This window comes from Magnolia sinica, chromosome 12, assembly GCF_029962835.1.
Source record: "Magnolia sinica isolate HGM2019 chromosome 12, MsV1, whole genome shotgun sequence".
Taxonomy (NCBI): Eukaryota; Viridiplantae; Streptophyta; class Magnoliopsida; order Magnoliales; family Magnoliaceae; genus Magnolia; species Magnolia sinica.
The window spans coordinates 4,979,778-5,000,537 of NC_080584.1; the positions used below are offsets into that span (position 1 = coordinate 4,979,778).

General features: G+C 39.5%; 1 protein-coding gene across 2 annotated transcripts; it reads right to left on the reverse strand.

The window, feature by feature from the left end:
* Positions 1-801: 801 nt before the first annotated feature.
* Positions 802-18,864, reverse strand: LOC131220824 (uncharacterized). Of its 2 annotated transcripts, XM_058215670.1 has the most exons (10): positions 18,576-18,864; positions 14,767-14,872; positions 11,844-11,917; positions 11,284-11,370; positions 10,367-10,421; positions 8,746-8,807; positions 8,515-8,610; positions 5,644-5,705; positions 4,244-4,658; positions 802-1,183 (listed from the first exon to the last, which is right to left on the reverse strand). In XM_058215670.1, the coding sequence occupies exons 1-10, from the start codon at positions 18,741-18,743 to the stop codon at positions 1,004-1,006; spliced, it is 1,305 nt and encodes a 434-aa protein (XP_058071653.1). In that variant the 5' UTR covers positions 18,744-18,864; the 3' UTR covers positions 802-1,003. The 2 variants fall into 2 exon arrangements, with proteins under 2 accessions (XP_058071653.1, XP_058071654.1); XM_058215671.1 differs by lacking the exons at positions 10,367-10,421; positions 11,844-11,917.
* Between the last annotated feature and the right edge of the window lie 1,896 nt (positions 18,865-20,760).

Sequence of the window (20,760 nt, forward strand, 5' to 3'; positions counted from 1 at the left end):
TTAGAATGCTCTCTATTTACCCAAATTCCAATTACACTCATATATATAGCCTATACGAGAATCACAATCGAAATCGGAAACAAATCTCGCACTTGCGCAATTCTACATATGCGTTCGATGGCACCTTCGAAGGCACTTCGATGGCATTGACAGATCGTCGATAGCATCGAGAATGCTCCAAAACTATCTAGCAATAAAACATGAATTTTTCATTTATTTTTTTTTTTCTCGATGGCATCTTTGGTGAGACTTCAATGGCATCGAGGACCTATCGATGACATCGAGTACGATACCACAGAGTGTCCAGCAACCAACATGGGATTTCCGAATTTTCTCGATAGCATTGAACAACTATCGATGGAATCGAATGGTCTGTCAATGGCATTTACAAACTCTGTTGCTAAAAGATTTGAGACATCAACAACATTAGATGGTGTGAATACATCACATGGGCTAACTAGGTCATGTCAAGTCAGCTGAGTTAGCAAGTTGACTCAACGAGGCCATTTTGGGATTGGGTCAATATCACAAGCAAGTTTCTCACTTTGACCCTTGGAATTTCTCCAAGTTAGGAAGCCCATTCTTTAACGGACCAGTTTGGATCCTTGTCTTGGTCAATTCAAGGAAAGTTTTTGCAATCTTGAAATTAGCTAATCATGGATTATGGGTCCTGAATCCACCAATCTTTTGCTTGGTTGATATCTTGAATGGTTAATTAAGATAATCAGCCGCGGTTCCAAGGCTTGAAAACTCGACACAACTGAGTCTTGATTTCGTAGTAGTAATAGAACATTAAAGTGGTGGAACAAAATATCTCTCATTTCCCCCTCCAATAGATTCATCTCTTTTATTTCCAAAAGAATGTTTTTGTGTTAACCTTAAAAGGTTTTCTTTTGCTAAAACCATATAAAATGGACCCAATGATAAAAATAAAAAAATAAAATAAAACACGGTACATTCCCGGAGGCTCAGTACCTTAATACTTCCTCTTCTTACACTACCTTTACAAGCTCTCAGAGATCAATGGTTCAGTTTCACCTTCTGATGCCAATGAGACTATTTTGCTTCCTCCATCGCCATCGCCGTTGCCAATAAAGCAGCATACAGCGAAAATCGCTGTTGTTAAGAAGAAAAAACCAGCAAAGGAGATGAATTGTGCAGAAACAGATAGCCCCAGAATTTCCTGCAATGCCATGAAAATTCCTGCTCAGCAACCAATCAGATCAGAAGGGGCAGAAACTAAAAGATCATCTCCTCTTTAAGAAATGATAAATGGCCCCAATAATCCAAAATGGGAGCAAGCCCCGCCAGTCCAAAAATCTGGACCATACATCTAGCATATCAACTGCAACCATGGTCCATAAATCACATAAGGATTGGATAATCCTGGCCTTCTTATAAGAAGATACTTTTCCATTGAATGTGGAGTGTTTCCATTATTCTTTTTCACTGTCCATTTGCAGGTAGCAAATTGACAGATAGGATTGCCCAGCCAGTTATTGTGGCCATGACCATCAATGGTTGGGTCCACCAGATGAACAGTGCCGAGCACCAAAGGTGCTGTGCCACATATGAGGGTTATGTGCTCCCAAAGGATAGTTAACCAGTGCTGGGGGCAATAGCTAGATTGAAAGAGAATGTTCCATTGAGATTATATGTCTTGCAAATGTTGGTATTCTTCCCATTACTAAGAACAAGGGCAATGAAATCTCTCCCAAATCAAGGATAGGCAGGCAATATATATGAAACTAAGTGTATAACCAGAAAAAAAAAAAAAGCAGAGAAAATCAGTGGTTATAACAAAAAAAAAGGGGAAAAAAAGAAATCAGTGTCATCATTGTTTTCCACCAAATCAATGTTCTAAATTTAACTATCATACACATATTTCATTAATCGGTTTCGAAATGGGTACTAAATGCCAGGTACTATACAATGCTCAAGTCAAATGGTTGGACGGTACCTTTCTAGTTGACAATTTGTACCATTGTTCTAAAACACTTGTGAGTTGACATGAAACTCCACTCAGTTGACCCGAACTTGATGTTCGAGCCGAGTCACAAGGAAACTCACTCACCAATGCCTTGGTCCAAACCAATAAGACTTGTCAAGTCAGCTTCCGGACTTGATTGAATGAACCCAACTTGAGCAAAGACCCTCAACCTCACCTAAAGATAGGAAAATCTGGAACCAGCACACCATGGGTTGTGGATGAGTTTTTTTTTTTTTTTTTTTGCTGTTTTATATGCTTCACCTAAATATGCTTTACATGCATAAGCATCATATGATTATTCCAAAATGTGAATTTATTATGCCTTCAAGACGAGGAATTGGTCATTCATCTCTTCATCCATTGCCCTTGTGCTTCAAAGGTGGGGGATGGTTTTTTAAACTCCATTTGGAATTGCTTCAAAGGTGTCGGATGGTTAATCCAAATTCAATTGATCAGTTTTTCTTAGGTTGGCATGGAGGGGGCAAAGGTAAAATTGGGAGAAGGGGGTGGCATCTCTGCTTACCAGCAGGGCTATGGAATATTTGGTTGGAAAGAAACAATCGAGCTTTTAGAAATTGAAGGGGCCACATCTCGGAAGTTTTCAAAAGGGCAAAATTGAATGTAATGGAATCGGTGCAAGCAGATAATGTATTAGTCTTTGATCAATTTCTTGCCTGTTGATCAGAGTTGTTATGTGCTTTTTTATTGTATTTTCTGTTTTATTATTTTTGCATTCTTTGGCTTCGGCCTTTTTCTATTAAAGTGATTATTGCTTCAAAGAAAATTTTAAAATAAGGTATTAAATATCAGATCAAGCCAAGTAAAGACTCGTCTGAGTCACAAATCGACCTGACCAGCTGAACATCCAGTCAAGTCGAGATTTCAGGTTTTTGAACTATGGTTTCAACAAGCCGAGGGAAGTGGGGCCCATGTTTCAATGATCCAAACAGTTGTTATTATGGATCCCACTGTAGATGGCCCATGCACACAAAAACAAAACAAAAAAATCCCTAGTGGAAGAATCGTAAGTTCATAACCCTTCAATACCAGCCAACAACTAGATGGCAAAGAAAGAAAATATCACAATGTTTCACACTGAACAGAGGAAAATAATAATATGGCTAGGATCTTCCAATCTAGGGGAGTTTTGGTGCATGGGCCAGCTGCAGTTAAGCCTGACATATCAAAGGTTTGGATCATTGAACCAGGGACTCCACTGGTACAAACTGAAAACACGATGGTTATTTTGAATGTTAAGGTCATCCTTGTCCAAAGAAAATGAAATTTAGGGCCTGTTTGATTGGTCATAATTTCAGGTAGTCAAATGTAAATAAGCAATAATTATTTACTTGTGCATTTACTGGATAGGTACAGCGTCTTAAACAAGTTTCAGATTGTGTGAGGTCGGGTACCGTGCTACATTGCAAAACTGTGGGGCCCACCATGATGTATGTGTTTCATCCACACCATTTATTCATTTTGCCAGAATTTTAGGGCATGGGCCCAAAGATTGGCAGATCCAAAGCTCAAGTGGCCCACAATGGGAATAATAACGTCCAGTTGAACCCACTGTTTTCTGTGGTGTGGTCCACTTGAGCTTTGGATCTGATTCCTTTTTGGGAGCATGCCCTCAAAAGATTTGAAAAAAAAAAAATGAATGAACAGCTTGGATATAACACATACATCATGGTGGGGCTCACAAAGTTTTAGCTTGGAAAGTGGTTGACTTTTTCCCTGTTTTCGAGGTGGAACTCCACCTCAAACAAGGGGCAAAAACTAACATTATGCTTTTACAACGATTACCTGAAATTACCTCTAATCAAACAGGCCCTTAAAAATCCTTAAAAAGTATACTTTGCTCAGGCACATATATTAGAGCCCATGTTGAAGGCACAGATCATTTTATTTGACATGCCCAACTCAGGACGGGAGATACCCAAAAGTCTCCAAGGTTGGAAAACCCCAACCCTTTGATTGTTGGACTATAAATAGAAGATTACTAAAAATAATACAGCAATAGTCCAGAATCAACCAAAAAGACAAAGATCGGGATAATTTTGGGGCATCTCCCATCCATCATGTGGGTTTGATCAGATCATTGGTCTTGAACATCAAACCATGGACCTCAGCAAATCCGAGGCCCAGAATCCTATAAATCTTCCCCGATGAAATGCATGGGCATGGATTCCTCAGTCAGAAAAGGCAAAGAAAGAATGGTTCCCTTAGGAGAGAAATACAATGAAATATACTCACAAGGGCAGCCTGAAGTAATGTTTCAACGAGAAGTCCTGCAAAATTGTTGACAGAGAAGAGGAGGATAAACTGTCTGTTGGACAGCAGCCGGCTGCACCTCACACTCACAAGGCAGGCCAGAGTCTGGTAGATGCCGGAGATCATCACATACATTAGGTACGCAACCCAAATCTTCATAGAGAATCCCATGCATGCACACACAATGGCCATGAGTGCTGACCCAAGCACATAGATGAACATGCCAGATTTAATGGCAAAGAGCTCAAGATAGACAGCACCTAATGACCCAAGGCTTCCAGCTGCCTGAGACACCGCTAAAATATGCCCATTGAGATTCGATTTCGAGTCAATGGCATCAAAGAGACTTGTCCCATAGTTTTGTACTAAGGAAAAGCCGGCATATGCCAATGCCCACCTGCACCAATGAGTTCGGGCATAATTCATTGATTGGATTAAAAGATATTTGATAGAAACAAGAAATTTGGATTAAAACTGTAAATTTAGGTCATGCGATCTCATCTACTAGAAGACCATTTAATGATAAACCGATGAAACGAATCATATTGGGCTGAAGGAATTGATAGAAATAAAAAGCTAAAGATGCAGATCATGGGCTTGTATGATGTACAAAATATAAAAGAGAAAGCAACAACCCTGCCTCTTAGGCCGAAAGGGAAATGCTTAAAATGACAAGAAAGTTAATATCCACTTTGTAGTGGCACGGTTGTAGGATGAGCAAGTGTTTGGGCATTCTGTTTTATGCCATTCTACATGTGGGAGGAATTATGTGATCCTCAACCCTAAGTTATGCAAAGTATCCTCAAGTTCTCAGTCTGTACTAATGGGAACTATTGTCCAGTGACCTAAAACTGTTGATATGATAGTCCTGAGTCCTGACACTGGAGAGACCATGGCCGAACAATTCACCCATACTAGAATCCTAACCATCCATCTTTTACCATTCCAGCTGAATGTGGGCAATTTCTGCAGTTATTTACTTAACTGACCAGAACTGAAGGATTAGGATTGTCTTATGGCAAGGTCTATGAGACCAGTGGACTGGATCACTGAACTGCAGGCCCCACTTATACAAACTAAAATCTGAAGGACAATATGCATATCCTAAGTCATGCGTCATATAGGTCCTCAACTGGGTTATATGTGTATCATGGTTTTGGTTTTTTTAGCCCAAGGTCCCTAACCCATTACTCCAAGGAAAAGATTGAAATACCCAGGTATTGCAGCCATGGTTATATTTACACCACAGGTCAATTTCAATAGCTGCCTCAGCTCAACTTCAATGCATCCTTGGCAACAATTAGAATTGGTGAATTAGTGGAGTCAGCCTACAGTACACCATCAGGAAAACAAAAGAAAAAAAAAAAACATTGGAAACTAACCAAAGAGAGAGAATCTGTATATTCTTTCCATCCCATGTTTCCTTCAAAATCCTAAGCCAGCCCTGTTAATCATTCCAAAAGTGACAGTCCTTGTGTTAATTTACCAAGAGAGAGGTTAAACATGAAGGTTTCCTCATTTGAAGAAGTTGAGCAATACTGATCAGGGTTTGCAACTTAACAGTATGGATTATGCCTGAGTAGTTTCGGATTAAAAAAGAATTCTTTGGGGTCACGTAGAAATGCCCAGCAGGTACAAGACATAATGTCATAGTTTAAAAACCCAACCAGAAAGTAATCAACTTGAAGACTCGGTCGAGTCTTGAATATCAAGACTTGGTAAAATTTGATACTCAAGGGTGTGGTTGGTTTTTTTATTTTTATTTTTTTTGACAGACCACAAGGGTGTGGTTGGTTGCACCAAAATTAATGAAATACCATGAAATTCTTCACCAAATTAGACAGATTAGTCATACAATGTCATGATACTTGTTGCAACCAAACACACCCTAAAAAATCATTATTGTCAAGTCAACTGTTAGTGAGTCTTGTCAAGTCGACCCAGTCTTGACCAACTTGAGCTTTTGTGGAGTCTTTGTGAAATCTAATCTTGTTGATTTGGTTGAGTTTGATTTATGTTGATTTTTCAAACCATGAGTAATGGATATCTATGCAGGTTTGCTAATGAATAGGCACATGCGTAGACCCCAGCCCCTCCACACGCCACTGCAAGTCCCCATAATCAGGCTGGTCATCTTTTTCTTTTTTTTTTGAAATGTAACTGACTTTATTAATAAACCATCAAGACGAGCCCAGATGGGAAAGAATGAAAGAGAAAAAGGCTGGTCCACAATCAGGTGGGCCACAGCATATGAAGCACATGGATGGAGGAAAAAACATTGCCTGACCATCCACCGTTTTGTGAACTGTGATCCAGTGGGCCTCAATTATAGTAGCATGATGAGAAGAATGAAATTTGTCAGTTGAGAGAAGCACATGCGCTTCCTCTTGTAACAAGAAAAATTATGATGAGGCCCCTTTAGTGTGAATTATGATTAGAGAGCAACGCAACCCCCAGCACCCAATATATGCACAAATCAATGAATCCCTTGATAAATACTGTTCTCACTGACAAAGTGAGATTATTTCCTTCCAATTTAAACAGTTGATTAGAAAATTAAACAACTGAAAAATCATTTCATGCTGGCACAAGTGCCCTGAGGTACATCCAAAATCAGTTCTCCAGGATCATTCCAATGCTGATTTTGTCGCAAAAGCCTTCATTAGAAAATAAAAATAAAAATAAAATCCAAATATGATTAACTAGTGAAATTACCACATTTTAGAATTTGAAACTGAGAGATGCTCCAATGCTCTTAGAACACTATAAGTTATAGTGCTCCTAGTTGCATTGGGACACTTGGTCCTATCCATTGATATAGACTATTCATTAGGTTCAGCACACACTTCATGGGCTACCATGTAAACACCACGCTCATCTTACAAATATGAACCATTTGATCAATGATCTTTAATATGGATCGATTAAGATAATTCATGCAAAAATAGGTACAATCATCTATTTAATCTATCTATTTGTTAGGACCTATCATGGATTGCTTATGCTTCTAAAGAATCACTTCTGTTAGGCAAGTTTAACCATCTCATCCGTAGCTTCAAAAATAGATCGTTTTACAAAATAAGGCTAAAATCAAAGATGGATTGGATCATCTGATTGGTATGGTTTTTGTAGGATAGCCTATGGAATGTATTCTAGAGTTGACGGACAGTTCAGATCGATTGAATTTACTGTCCAAGTGAACCAATGCAACAAGGAGCCTATAGTGCTTTGAGAGCACTAGAGTATCTGTTTAAAACTTATTCCAAAGTAACATGTAGGGGTGTCAATGGGCCGGGCTCAGGCCTGCCAAAATCAGAATTTTGAATAGGCACAGCCCGAAACAGTTCAAAATCCGGGCAGAGACCAACCCCAGGCCCGGCCTGTTGACAGCCCTAGTAACATGGCACACGTCTACAAGGTATTCAAAATCGGTTATGTAATGGTAACGGTCATTTCTGTTACACGTTATGGGGTTGAAACGGCCGTTACAAAAAAAAAAAAAAAAGAGGCCATAATGGCCACGTAGTGGCCCTGTAATGGTCTTGTAACAGTTTTTTCAAAAAAATAAAAAAGGGCCATAATGGCCGTTACAGCCCGTATCATAATAGTAACAATGGTGGCCGTTACGGCCACTGTTACCGTTTTGGAACACCTTGCACGTCATTGATATAAGAATGGGGTGCGCTCCACTACTACGGTACCACCCTAAACTTACAATGGTATTGGACCAATGCGTAGCCCAGTAATGTCTTCACGGAAACCAACCTATCCATTAGATGTGTCACCTCAAGACCCAGCTCCCAAAAATTAGCCCAATCCAAAATTCAGGTGGGCCATAGCACATGGTACATGTTGAGAGGGAACACCCACCATTGATTAGAGTTGAGGGCCTACTTTGTTGTATATATATAAAATCCAGGCCATTGAGATCCTCCACCAGACCAGATGAAGGGTCAGGCCAAAAATCAGGATGTTTTATGATTCAGGTGTGCCTCTATGAAATTCAAGGGTGGGTGTTCCCTTTGCTGTGGCACACTTCAGTATTGGATCAAGCTGAGTATTGGGCCTCAAGTGTTTCTTGAGTTGACTTATCTGATGGATAGGTTGGATGTTTGGACTATATCACTTGAGCTGCACATCTGGCTGGTACTGCCACAAGGTTACGGTGGTACCGGTACCACTGGAGTGCGCCCCATAAAAAATTAGATGCACTGAAATGAAACAATAAGGTTGGAGTAACATCAGAAAACCACCTCATCCTGGCTCCAAAAAGCTGTTAGTGAAGGGTACAAGGGACTCGAAGAACAGTCTTTGGGCAACAAAATCGTCACTGCACAACATATTCCCAACTGTGCATACACAATAAAAGCAAGTCTAAGAATGAAAAAAGGGTAGAGAAAGAAGGAGAAGCCTACATTGAGAATCAAACTCAAATTACTCATCGATTGAGACCAAATGAAAAGAGCATGTCATGTTATACGCACCGAAATTAGACTCAAAATGAAAAATGTAGCATAAGAAGCCTTCTCAATAGCTAGAAGCTGACCTGTTAGAAATAAAAAAGGTGAGCATCACCTGTCAATTTATGAAGACTAAAATCCCATTTGAATATTATACTATGGAATTACAATTTAAAGAAACCATAATGAGACCTAATCACTCAACGTATCATACACTCCTTTTAGCTCCAGGAACCAGTATTCTCTAATCCTATGAACCAATATGCTGTGTAAGTTTCATATCAAACAAACATCACACACTAGAACAGAGAACCAATTGTCTACCGCCACTCAAATTTGCCGATTTGTCTATTTCACGGCCATTACATTTTTTTTCCCATATCACAGCAAGGGCAAGGGCCAAAAGGACGTGATGGAGGTAGTAAGAACGACTCGATGACCTATGGTCTAACTGAAATTATGGTCCTTGATAGAGTGGAATGGCCGAAAAGGATTCATGTAGTCGACTCCAATTAGTTGGCATAAGGCTTGGATGATGATGATGATGATGACGACGACAACAATGATGATGATCTTCAGTCTGAACTTCAACCAGTAATTATCAAAATTCAGCTTGTCTTGAAACATATCATACTTGAAGTTTCACATGCATAGGATTTCATTACCACCCAAGATGCCATAATTTTATTTAAATACTATTCTCCCACTTTTTCCTTCTGGAACTAACGCACTCCATAGAAACTAGCCTGCATCTGCAGGTCTTGCAGACATCTATCTCCAGAGTCCAGACTACAACAGATAAAATGAATTCCATCAAATATGAGTGCACAACAGCATTCAGGGAACCATAAAGTTAGTAGGAAAAGACCAAGAACTGTAAATTAGAATTATTTATCAAGCACTCTATCTCCATATGTGGTACGCTCATATGAGACTGATCAACCACTAGGATCTACCTTGAGCCAACCATACCCCAAAAATCCCACTGGTCAGATAACCTAGCCATGATTAGAGGACTTTTGATGATTAAAAATGGATGGTTTGGAAAAAGTCAAACCAACAGTCAACATTCAGTGGGCAAAAAATATTCCACTCGGTGACTAGGATCATCCAGTGGTGGTATTTTTTTGTGGTGTAAGCACCATCCACTTTAGGGCCCAACAGATGAATGGTCCAAATCTCATAAACATGTTTGATACTTACAGAGAAACTTGCTTCATTACTAACTTACATGTAAACATTTAACACTAGTTCCATTCCCAATTTTGAATAATTGTTCAGGTCAAAATTCGAAAGAATATACAAAGATGAAGACAATGTCAAGCAGTCCCTTATGCAAACAAACACCGTATGATTATAGTGCTTTTGTGCTATCCATATTCAGGGCATTCATTCCATTCCACAAGTCCCACTATGAGAGTCAATGCAAAGCACAAAGCATTTATCCAGTCAGCAGTTTAATAAAATCGAGCTGTATAAAAACTATTTTCAAGGATCAAGATCTCTATAACCAGGCTAATTGAAAACGAATTAACAACCTGTTAATAAAATGGAAACCCTTTGAATCATGATCAACCCATTAGAGAACATGTACTAGTTAAAATATTTTGGAATATGGTATAGAGTAAAGAAATGGTCTACACACTCAGTTCAGAAGCCAACATAAAGGACAGGAGTGAAGTCGTCGTGGTTAAACTAGTCTGCAAAAGAAAAAGATGACATTGTAGTCATTCAACGAAATAAGACAGGTATTTTCATTTGAGACCTTTTCCTCTATTGATAATGAACATAAATTTTAGTAAAACATGAAACAAGCATACGGATATATATATCTATGTGTGTGTGTGTGTGTGTGTTTTAAATAGCGGTAGTGTGATGCGTAGCGCTCAGCCCTCTATAGCGTGTAGCGTAAATACCTAGCATGTAGCGTAAGCTACACGATACTTCTATTTTTTAATTTAAAAATAGGATAAATATAATAAATAGTGAATATATATATATATATAAATGCCTAAAAGATGATTCATTTTATCAATTATAAGCATGTTCAAAAAAGTTATTAGTTATCATTTATCAAAAGCCAATACACGTATATAAGCCAAATCAAATAATTATCACATCAACAACTTTCTAAGCAAACTACTTTAATTAATAATGTCTGATTGAAACCACAAGTCACAATTATGAAAAGAAATAAAAATCCCATAGGTTAAAAGTATCAAGTACAATACAAGTGTCACATTCCTCAACATTAGAAACAAAGAAAACATGAAAAAATAATAAAAAACTAAAATAGTAAAAAAATACATTGTAGCTTACGCTACGGACACTACACGCGACATAGCTGTAGCGTACGCTACGACCCCTGTAGCGTACGCTACAGGGGATTTACGCTATTTGGGACACTACGTAGCGTACGCTACGGGTGCTATTTGAAACACTGATATATATATATATATATATAAGAGAAGCTCTCCAAACACCCTCCTTAGCAAGGAAATACTACATTATTTCTGAATGTTTTCTCCACAGACAAAATTGAAGAAATGAAGATGAAATTACCATGATTTGGTATTCCTCTTCCGGTACAAGAAGAAAAATATATGAGGAGAAGACCAAGCGTGCAGCCATGCCAAATCCATATGTTATCTAGACAATGAGAAAAACACAAAGTTCAATGCTGCGTAAGATCTAGCTATTTGTCCCCAGAAAAGAATAATGCCATACATGGCAAGATAACTAGATCCGCATGTATACCTGTTAAAGGAACTTCCAATGGATCACCTATTCATCAGCATTTTTAAAGAGCAACTTGAACGGCTGTTTTCTAAGCAGATTGTATGGTACATAGTTTGCTAATTCCAAAAGTGTACACGGCTGCATGCCTAGATGCAACCATTATCCAGCCATCGCTAGGTGGGTACCACTGTGCCTTGATACAAAAAAAGACTGCTACACACTGTCGTGTGGGCCACAATATAAGAAACAAATGGATGCTTAGAAACACCTGCCAAGTCTTTAGCCATCCATTTCATTCATAAACTGTGGCCCACATGATCCGTTGGCCGCCATATTTTTGGGTCAAGGCAATGAAGTTGTGTAAACAAATCAAACCCACCTACCTGCATAATTTGCATTGACAGAAGAGACTGCCCTCCCCAGATGATCAAGTAAGTAATAAGCAACGCAAAAGCCCCTAAAACAGCATCATCTCCTGTTAGTAACAACTTTAGAAGCAACTGGTTCTACACTATCACAATAGCTCTTTAAAGAACCTTAAACTACTTATAGATGTTACTTCCTTCACTTGAATTCTACCTGTCAGGTCACTTCTTATCTATATCACAGATACTAAATTTAACAGTATAAATTATATTTTTATAATTAAGCATATCTCACATACCACTCAAATAATAAGCAACCAAAATTACCTAACCATAATGAAATGACTTCCATTTACTTTAAACCTTAGATCCACTGTTAGGGATGGCCTTGCTAGGTAAAGTCCAGTCCACTTTTGGCCTTGTTTAAGCTGAGCCTCGAGGCTGATGGGTTCAATCCGGGTCCGACTGCAAGGCTCGATAGCTAATTGTGCTGGAACTAAGCTTGCATCTGCTTAAAGGCCCAATGCATAGTCATGGCTTGGCCTGACTTACTTCACCCTTAGTAGGCAGAGTATTTGGATGGGAAGCCCAGCCCACTCCAAGGTCCATTCCTCAGCTCATGCCTGGGCTGAGCCTGGAACCAGGTCCTCAGCTCATGGACTGGATCTGGAAATGGGTCACCAGCCCAGTTGCAATCTTATCCACTGCACCATTACTCGTGCGGTTCATGTTTTCATAACCAGGCCAAGGAATTCAATCAGTCTGTTTTTCATATAGAAGCGCTTTGCAATACAAAAAATTTCATGTGATAGCTCAAGAGCCTATGGTAAGACAACATCCATGATACCATTTCTTAAATGGGTTTTTGCATATTCCCATGACAATAATAGAGTATTTGCAAATACCCACGTATAAACACATGGTTTGCAACAACCACATTGTTAATTCATCATTTTTGCAAATACCCACATTACGTTAGTTTTTCATCTCCTCTAGGAAAAAGAACAATGCCGATCCCAAACATTTGTATCATGTGTATGGCTAATGTGGAAATGGTTAATCATCTCTTTGTTAAGTGCCCTTTCGCCCGAAAAATCTAGGAAAGCTTCTTTGGCTCATTTGAGGCCCCTTGGGTGCTACCAAATTCAATAGGTGATTTGTTGATGGCTTGGCATGGAGTTGGGCATGCTAAGGAAAGGAAAGTCTCATGAAGATTGGCATTGCTTGTCGGTTTATGGGCAATATGGGGGGAAAGGAATGATAGGTGTTTTTGGAATATTTGTGGTTCATAAAGAGATGTGGCTACCAAAGTAAAACGATTATTGGCAGAATGGGTCTCTTTGTTAAAGTTTGAGGATTATAATCTTTCTTTTCTTTTGAGGTTATAAATATTGGTCAACTTCACGCCACCTTGGCACTTTCTAATAAAATATCTTTATCATTGCCTTGCTGATGCAGACATCAGTGGCGCACCCTTTAGAGTGTACTAGAGGAGGAGGCGTCGCCGACAGGGTACCAGAGCGGAGGAGTTGATGCGGATGGACGTTGGATCCATCGGACCCATTTTCTGACGCGCTACGAGTATAAGAGCAGCATGACCGCACCCTGACCATAGATCCATGGGTCGGATTTCACACCCTACCACACAGGTGTTTTAGTTTTATGCGTTTTTGTTCTTTTTTCTTGTTTCAGGGGCTTTATTATACTTTCTTTATTTTTTCATCTTTTTGTTATTTTTCTTGTTTTCAGGGGCTTTAGTGGACTTTTTACTTTTTCCATAGCTTATATATACGTTGTAAGAAATCTTATTTTCATTATTATTGAATGAATAGAAATCCGAATCTTTTCTTCCACTTTATTCAAGAGATTAGGGTTTCATGATTGGCTCTTGAGTATTTGAGAATTCCACCCCGATTTCAGATTTCTTTCTTTCTAAATCTTCGAGGTGCAGGAAAAGGTAAAAATCATCCTCCTTTTCTTTTGATGACAAAAGGACCTATACTTTCTTCATCTCTAACCCTTCATTCTTCACCCTTTTCGTTCATCTCTAGATATTCTCTTTCTAATTTGAACGGAAAAAATAGATGGTTAGTCAGTAGAATCAGATCCAAACTTGATCGTGGACTGACTTATGCTGGACTAGGATATCCTCATATCCCTGGGTCCTCTCTTTTTTACTGTGATTTTATGCTAAGGGGCATAATCCTGACGGAATGATCTCATCTTTGTGTTGAGATTTACCTAATTCCTTTGATTGAAAACGGTTAGTTAATTGGTGTATTTGTTTGAACATTCTTTAACCTGATTATACATGCATCTAGAGTTAGGTCATTACATATCCCTGCATCACTTGCCAAAATAAAAACCATTGGAAAATGACATAAAAAAAACCCATATTGAACATACCACAAAATTCTCCTCAATTGGGAGCATAAATCCTTTAGTTTTCCTCCATATGAAACATAACACCAACTAATTTTAAATTTTTATTTTTTTTTTTTTTTTGAGAGAAAAAGAGGTTTTAGGGTAGGAGTAGTTTCATCATTTTTTCAAAATATGCCAAAAAAGTTGACAACCACTAGGAAAAACTAACAGAAATTAGGCCTTTACAATAACCACAAATTAATGATGGGGTTGTTTGGAAACGTATTATTTTTATGTGGATATTTGCAAATACGCTATCACTTGGTCATTTGCAAAAAAAAAAAAAATACCTTTCCTAAATTGTAAATATGGATTAGGTGAACCAATAAATCTTTGTGGCCGAATATCTGATGAATTACAAGAAAGTAAAGCAAAACCATGTCTTGAAAATCGCTCTCTACACATTTATCAGGAGACAGCACATGGTTGACTACCAAAGTCCTGAACATTCAGCAAGAAGCATACACAAGCAACAATCTAGCATTCCTGAAAATCAACATCAATGGCAGCATCTTACCTAGAACAATGACCAGCTTGTATGAGAGATAAAAGCAAGCCGGTGCCATGACCAATGTAAATATAAGTTGAGCATAGATGCTGCAAGGATATATATCAACTGTGACCTGCAATTCATAGTACTATTTCATAAAGATCAAATGTCACACCATCATTCTACAAACATACATGGGAAAAACTAGTCATGGAAAATTCCTAATTTTATACTTCGCAATAGTAACCTACCCAGCTGATGCATTATTTGAAACTTACTGAACTCCTTATAGTTCTTCATGAAAACCCAAACAAACAAGGCAGCCATATAAATTCATATTCCAGCAAACATATCATCATCATCACCAACATCTCTGTATGAAAATCTACTCTTGAACCAAGGGCCATTCCATCAATTATAGCAATACATGCCATGCACCTTCCAGAAATTCACATCATTTTAGAGGATGAGATAGGAGCTTTAACTACAATAGAGGGAGAATCTCCAATCAAAAGCAATTGGAATTAAGCCCCTAGCCTCGCCAAAAACGGGAAAAGAAAACCCAAGACAGAACTCAAAAGAAAGAAAAAAAAGATTACTAGCCTTTGCTGCATTAACATAAACTTTGCTAATGATCAGTTCCACTGAGGAACTCTCATTCTAAAGGTCTGTCTGATTCTCCACTTACAAGGTAATGATTACTTACTCTTGTAATTGTGTGGTGACATTACTTACATTTGACTGCGATGTTGATCTTACTACATTGTTTGTTTAACCGGCAAATCACTGTAAAAATGATAGTTTTATAATTTGAAGATGTGATGATCATAATTTACATTACCCATTTTCTTTATAAGTGTATTTGACTCTCAATTTACAAGCCATAATTCATGTTTAAACAAACATTGCATTTCATAGGAAATTGGAAAACCAAACAGGCCCTAAAAGCACCGGTTATTCCTCCCTCCATATGGACCAAAGCAAAGCCATAATGATGACCCTCCACACGGCTTTCCCAAGCTTCCCAACTCCTCCCCCATGCCAAGCCCACAACAAGCCTCCAACAATCTCCACCCAAGTAGTATACAGGGACACGAGGAAAAAAAAAAAAATCCCAAACTTTGCAAGAAAACGGACAATGGGTGAAAAGATGATCTATCATCTCTGCATTCTTCATACATCCTAAACAAATATTTGGGAGGACCAAGGATCTCCTTTGAATTCAGAACTTTGAGCACTTTTCCCATTCAATCGTCAATAAGATGCTTGCTAATCGGACTTTTGACGATCCTTTGACCAACGTGACTAGGCCCCATCTGAGTAGGACCATCAATTTAGATGGTTTGGATCGAGTTACAATATGCTACCTGTGCGATGGTTCTAATCAGTGGATACTCGGGACCTCTAAATATTTGTCCTTTTCGGCATCAATCACTTGAACATTTTAGGATCCCTGATCATTGTAATCCTCCAACGATACCCCATCCACAGTGGGAAGCACAATTTAGCATGTTTGAATCATGCTACATGTATGACATGTGGCAAATCGACATGACATACATGCATCTCAATTCAAGCCATCGGCATTCTGGGGCCTACGAAGTGTGTTTCAACTCTGAGGTCATGGGTTCAAGAACCCATGTGGGATGTGTGTGTGTGTGTGTGTGTGTGTGTGTGTGTGTGTGTGTGTCTGTTTACACCCTTTTTGGCACACCCTCGTGGACCAGTGAAAGCCCGCCACGTGTTGACACTACATGCCTGATTATAACAAAATCCTACTTGCGCTTGAGGGTATCTTTCGCTCCTTATCCTTCGACAACACGTCACTTGCCAAAAGTAAAGTGGTGCAGAACCCTACCCACGTCTTCAGGAAAAACAAAGCAACGAACGACACATAGCCCTAAGTCGTGCAGCAGCTGCGGCCTAGGCAATGTGATCAACGAGTCTATGAAAGTCCTATCAAGGCAAGGATCTTATCACATATCCATATATGCACGGTAAGGCCGTCTATCACAATCCTTCCAAAATGGGAGATCTTCCCAGAAACATTTGGTGCTCTCACGGCAATTACGAAGATTCGAGAATAAGATCAACATTAGAGTGGATGGGAACCAATGGATTGGGTCTCGATCCAGATCCAGCGAGAGTAATGCTATAAGATCTACGGACCTCCACAGACACACTACCAAGAGATCTGAAAACGGTTTCTGATATCTGAAGATCTCCAAGCCAAGTATGAATGATAAGAGAACAATTGAACATCATGGTTGTGAAGAATCCTAGATCAACAAGGAAACCTGACTAGGGTTTCGCCGCCTCCCAAAGCTATAAAAGGAGAACACTATGAAGAGCTCCAAGCCCATGCCGAACACAATAAGTCTATACAGTGCAACGCTACTTTTTATTTTAGCTTAGCTTTAGTCTCTCAGCTTCTGTCCAACCATGTGGCACAACGTTTGAGGTTTAGGTTAGCTTAGATCGCTATTGTCCAGTGTCATCGTTATAGTACGCTTAGGAGTAATATAAATATCCATAACCTTCCGTTGTTAAATCCCGATCAACCGAGTCCTTACTTGGAAGATCGAACCCCGGTCACATCCTGCTGACCATTCCCCTAGATTGTCTGTCCGCACAGGCGATTCAAGTATTTATCTCTCATTTTTATTTCTCTTCTCTGGTTTATTTGTTTCTCAATCAATTGTAATGAGCATCAATTACATACCAATAAAATCAGCATTATTTCTGGCCTTTAATTTTAAATCTATCCATCTTTGTTCTACTGAGAAATACGTAGGCTACAATTATTGGTGACAGAAATTAGTCCTTAAGACACAAGGCAAAAAGAATTCATTCGAAAGGACTAACCCCTACCCTTCTACAAATCATCTTATCGTTGTTACAACAGGTGGTTGAAAGGGTGGTCGAGTCCTCGAATTCGTTCTTAAATGGTCCATCTCAGTGCAAGGGACACCAGTGTTCAATCAAACCTAAGTCAAGTATGACTTTGGCACACCCGCACTATCTTAACCCTACATGTTAACCGAATACAGGCCCATGTGGGGCTTCGTGTTTGATTGAATTGTAAAAACAGTGTGTGGGTGTAAGAGTGTGTATTCACCTTTCAAAAAAAAAAAAAAAAACTCTAGGCCCCACAGAGGCATGACTCAACAGTCAATACTGATCAAATGACCAGCTGCTCAATGGATAACGCTTGTTGAATTTGGAATGTTGAGCATTTTTCCTATCAAATTGTCAATCCGATGCTCGCCAATCAGACTTCTGAGGATCCTCTGACCAGTGTGATTTCTGGACTATGCCCCATCCAAGTGGGACCCACGATTTAGAGGGTTTGGATCAAGGTACGATATGACACGTGTGCAATGAGTCAGATCAGTAGACACTCAAGGCCTCTGAATATTTCTCCTTTCTGGTCATCAATCACTCGGACAATTTCGGATCCTCTAATCAGTTCAATCTACGGTCTACACCCCATCCAAAGTGGGATCCACAATCTAGACAGTTCGGATAGTGCTAAAAATATGCCACGTGTACAACGAATGTTTCGTGAGAGTATGATTCCATATACTCCGCAAGAGTATCATATATGATGAATTCCCCAAAATCAAGATGGAAATGATATCTGCAGCCCCTGCTCTTGATATTCAGACAACTTGCAATCAATAGCATGCAATTGCAAGTTTGCAACTTTATCAATCAAAGGAGGGAAAAGGGGGTATACTATCAAAAAGAGGGGTATAAGTAGTCTCCCTAACCCCAAACGAGAACTCTCTGCAACTGTAGCAAAATCTCGCGATATGTTGAAACGGAACGATTACCTGGAAATTGGTGAAGTGCTTGACGGAAGTCAGGTAAGGGACGAGATAAGGCTCGATCGGGAGAAATTGAGATGAGAAGGAGTAGATGAGAAGAACCGCCAGGACAGATGATGAGACCGAACGGCTCTGAGTCAGCAGCGACCTTAGCCTGCACCAGAAGCCCTCCATCCGTCGCGGTTGACGGTGATGGTGCGGGTCAGATCTCCGGCTTGAAGATCGGGTGCAGGCAGCGGAGGCTGTCAGATTTCCGGCAGAGAGAGAGAGAGAGAGAGAGGTGGCGAGAAATGCTCCGATGCTGTCAGAGCACTATAAGTTATAGTGCTTCTAGATGCAGCAGGGCGGTTAGAAAGTCCAAGTGATCAATCTGGTTAGGTCCAGAATACATTTCCATGGCTAATTTGTAAAATTCACATTAATCGGACAATTCTAACCATCCAATCAGTATGGTATAAAATGGACGGTAAAGATCATTAATTTAAAAATAAGCCGTCTATTTGTTGGGACCCATGATGAATTGCTTTTATCAGAAAATCTTCACCATTCCATCCATGGGTTCGCCAACGATGGATATAGAGAAAGGTCCAACTTATGGACGGATCACATCATCCGATCGTTGTGATATTCACATTTTAGCCCATGAAATGTATGATAGACATAGCAGACGGTCTGGATCTATTGATCAACTGTCCAATTAATCTAATCCAACTGGAAGTGCTATGACTGCTCTAAGAGCACTGGATTAGTTTAACGGCTCAAAATTAGCTGTATCCAGTTGATTTAGGGTACAATGCGCATCCTGGACCACAACTTCATTGGTCCGCTTTGATGATGGATCTGGACCGTCCAATTAGTCACGTTTGTCATCATATCAGGTTTACTTAAATGGACAGCTCAAAATCAAAAGGTCAATGATCCGCATTCAAAGAGTATATTTTCATGGAGTTGTACACAAACCGCGTTAGCACGCTCCACTCGACTTGAAAAAGTTCCATTCGAGTCGGTTTGAAACAAAGTTCCAGTTGAGTCCAGCTGATTTCTTTGAGCTGGGCAGAATTTATAGCCGAATTCAAGCTTGCGCGAGTTCAATTCAACTCGATTCAAACTCAAATAGAACCAGTTCAATGACTCGGCTAATTTGATGGTGATGGGGCTCATCAAGTGTTTGATAAAATGACAAGGAAGTATTAGCTAGTGGCAAGGAAAGTATGGATATGAAACAAATACCCTTGTATTTCAATTTTTATGTTGGCTAGTGTTCGATGAAATGCTTGTAAATTGATAATGTTGTTTTGCATTTCATGTGAAATTGAAAGTGCACTTTATGTGTTCGAGAAAATGTTGCAAAGGCTCGATCTTGGCTTGATTTGAGCTGAGCTGTGAACCGAACCGAGCCGAGCTGCCTAGACAGGCTCGAGGATCGAGTTGAGTTGAGTTCGAGCTGGGGTCAACTAGCAGAGCTGGGCACGATCCGGATCAGATCGAATTGGTTCCAACTCGATTCGATCCAAAATCCCAATGGCTTGACCCGAACTCGATCCGATCCGGGACCGAGTCCAGGTCACCTAACTCAGATCAATCCGATGCATGGTTGGCCTGACCCGAACCGAGTCCGACTTGGTCGGGGAAACCGAGTCAGATCGAGTTGAGTACAATTCAGATCGTATGAATTTAATCTAACTGTTTCATGTGGTGTGGTCCACTTCAACCTTCAATATACCGTATTTTTGTGCTCAAGGCCTAAAATAATATGCCAAAATGGATGAACGGCTTAGATAAAACATGTACCTCAAGGTGAGCCCCACATTGCTCTGAAAGAACTGTATCCACACTTTCATCGGATGTATAACGTATTATAGTGTTGACGTGCATTGCACGAAAGTGTAGTGACGTCCTTTTCACGCAAGTCTTGTTGTATTAACATTAACAAGTTCTAAGGGTCTGATCATGAAGTATATGTTATATCCAAACTGTCCATCCATTTGGCGAGCTCGTCTTAAGGCTTGAGACAAATAATAAGATAGATCTAATTATCAAGTGGACCACACAAATTACTTAACGTTGAAAATCATTATCTGCTGCTATTTATGGTGTGGTCCAGATGATCTTTGGATATTATTCATTTTTTGGATAATCTATAACTATCTCTAAAAATATATTAACAGTGTAGATATAATAAATACATCAC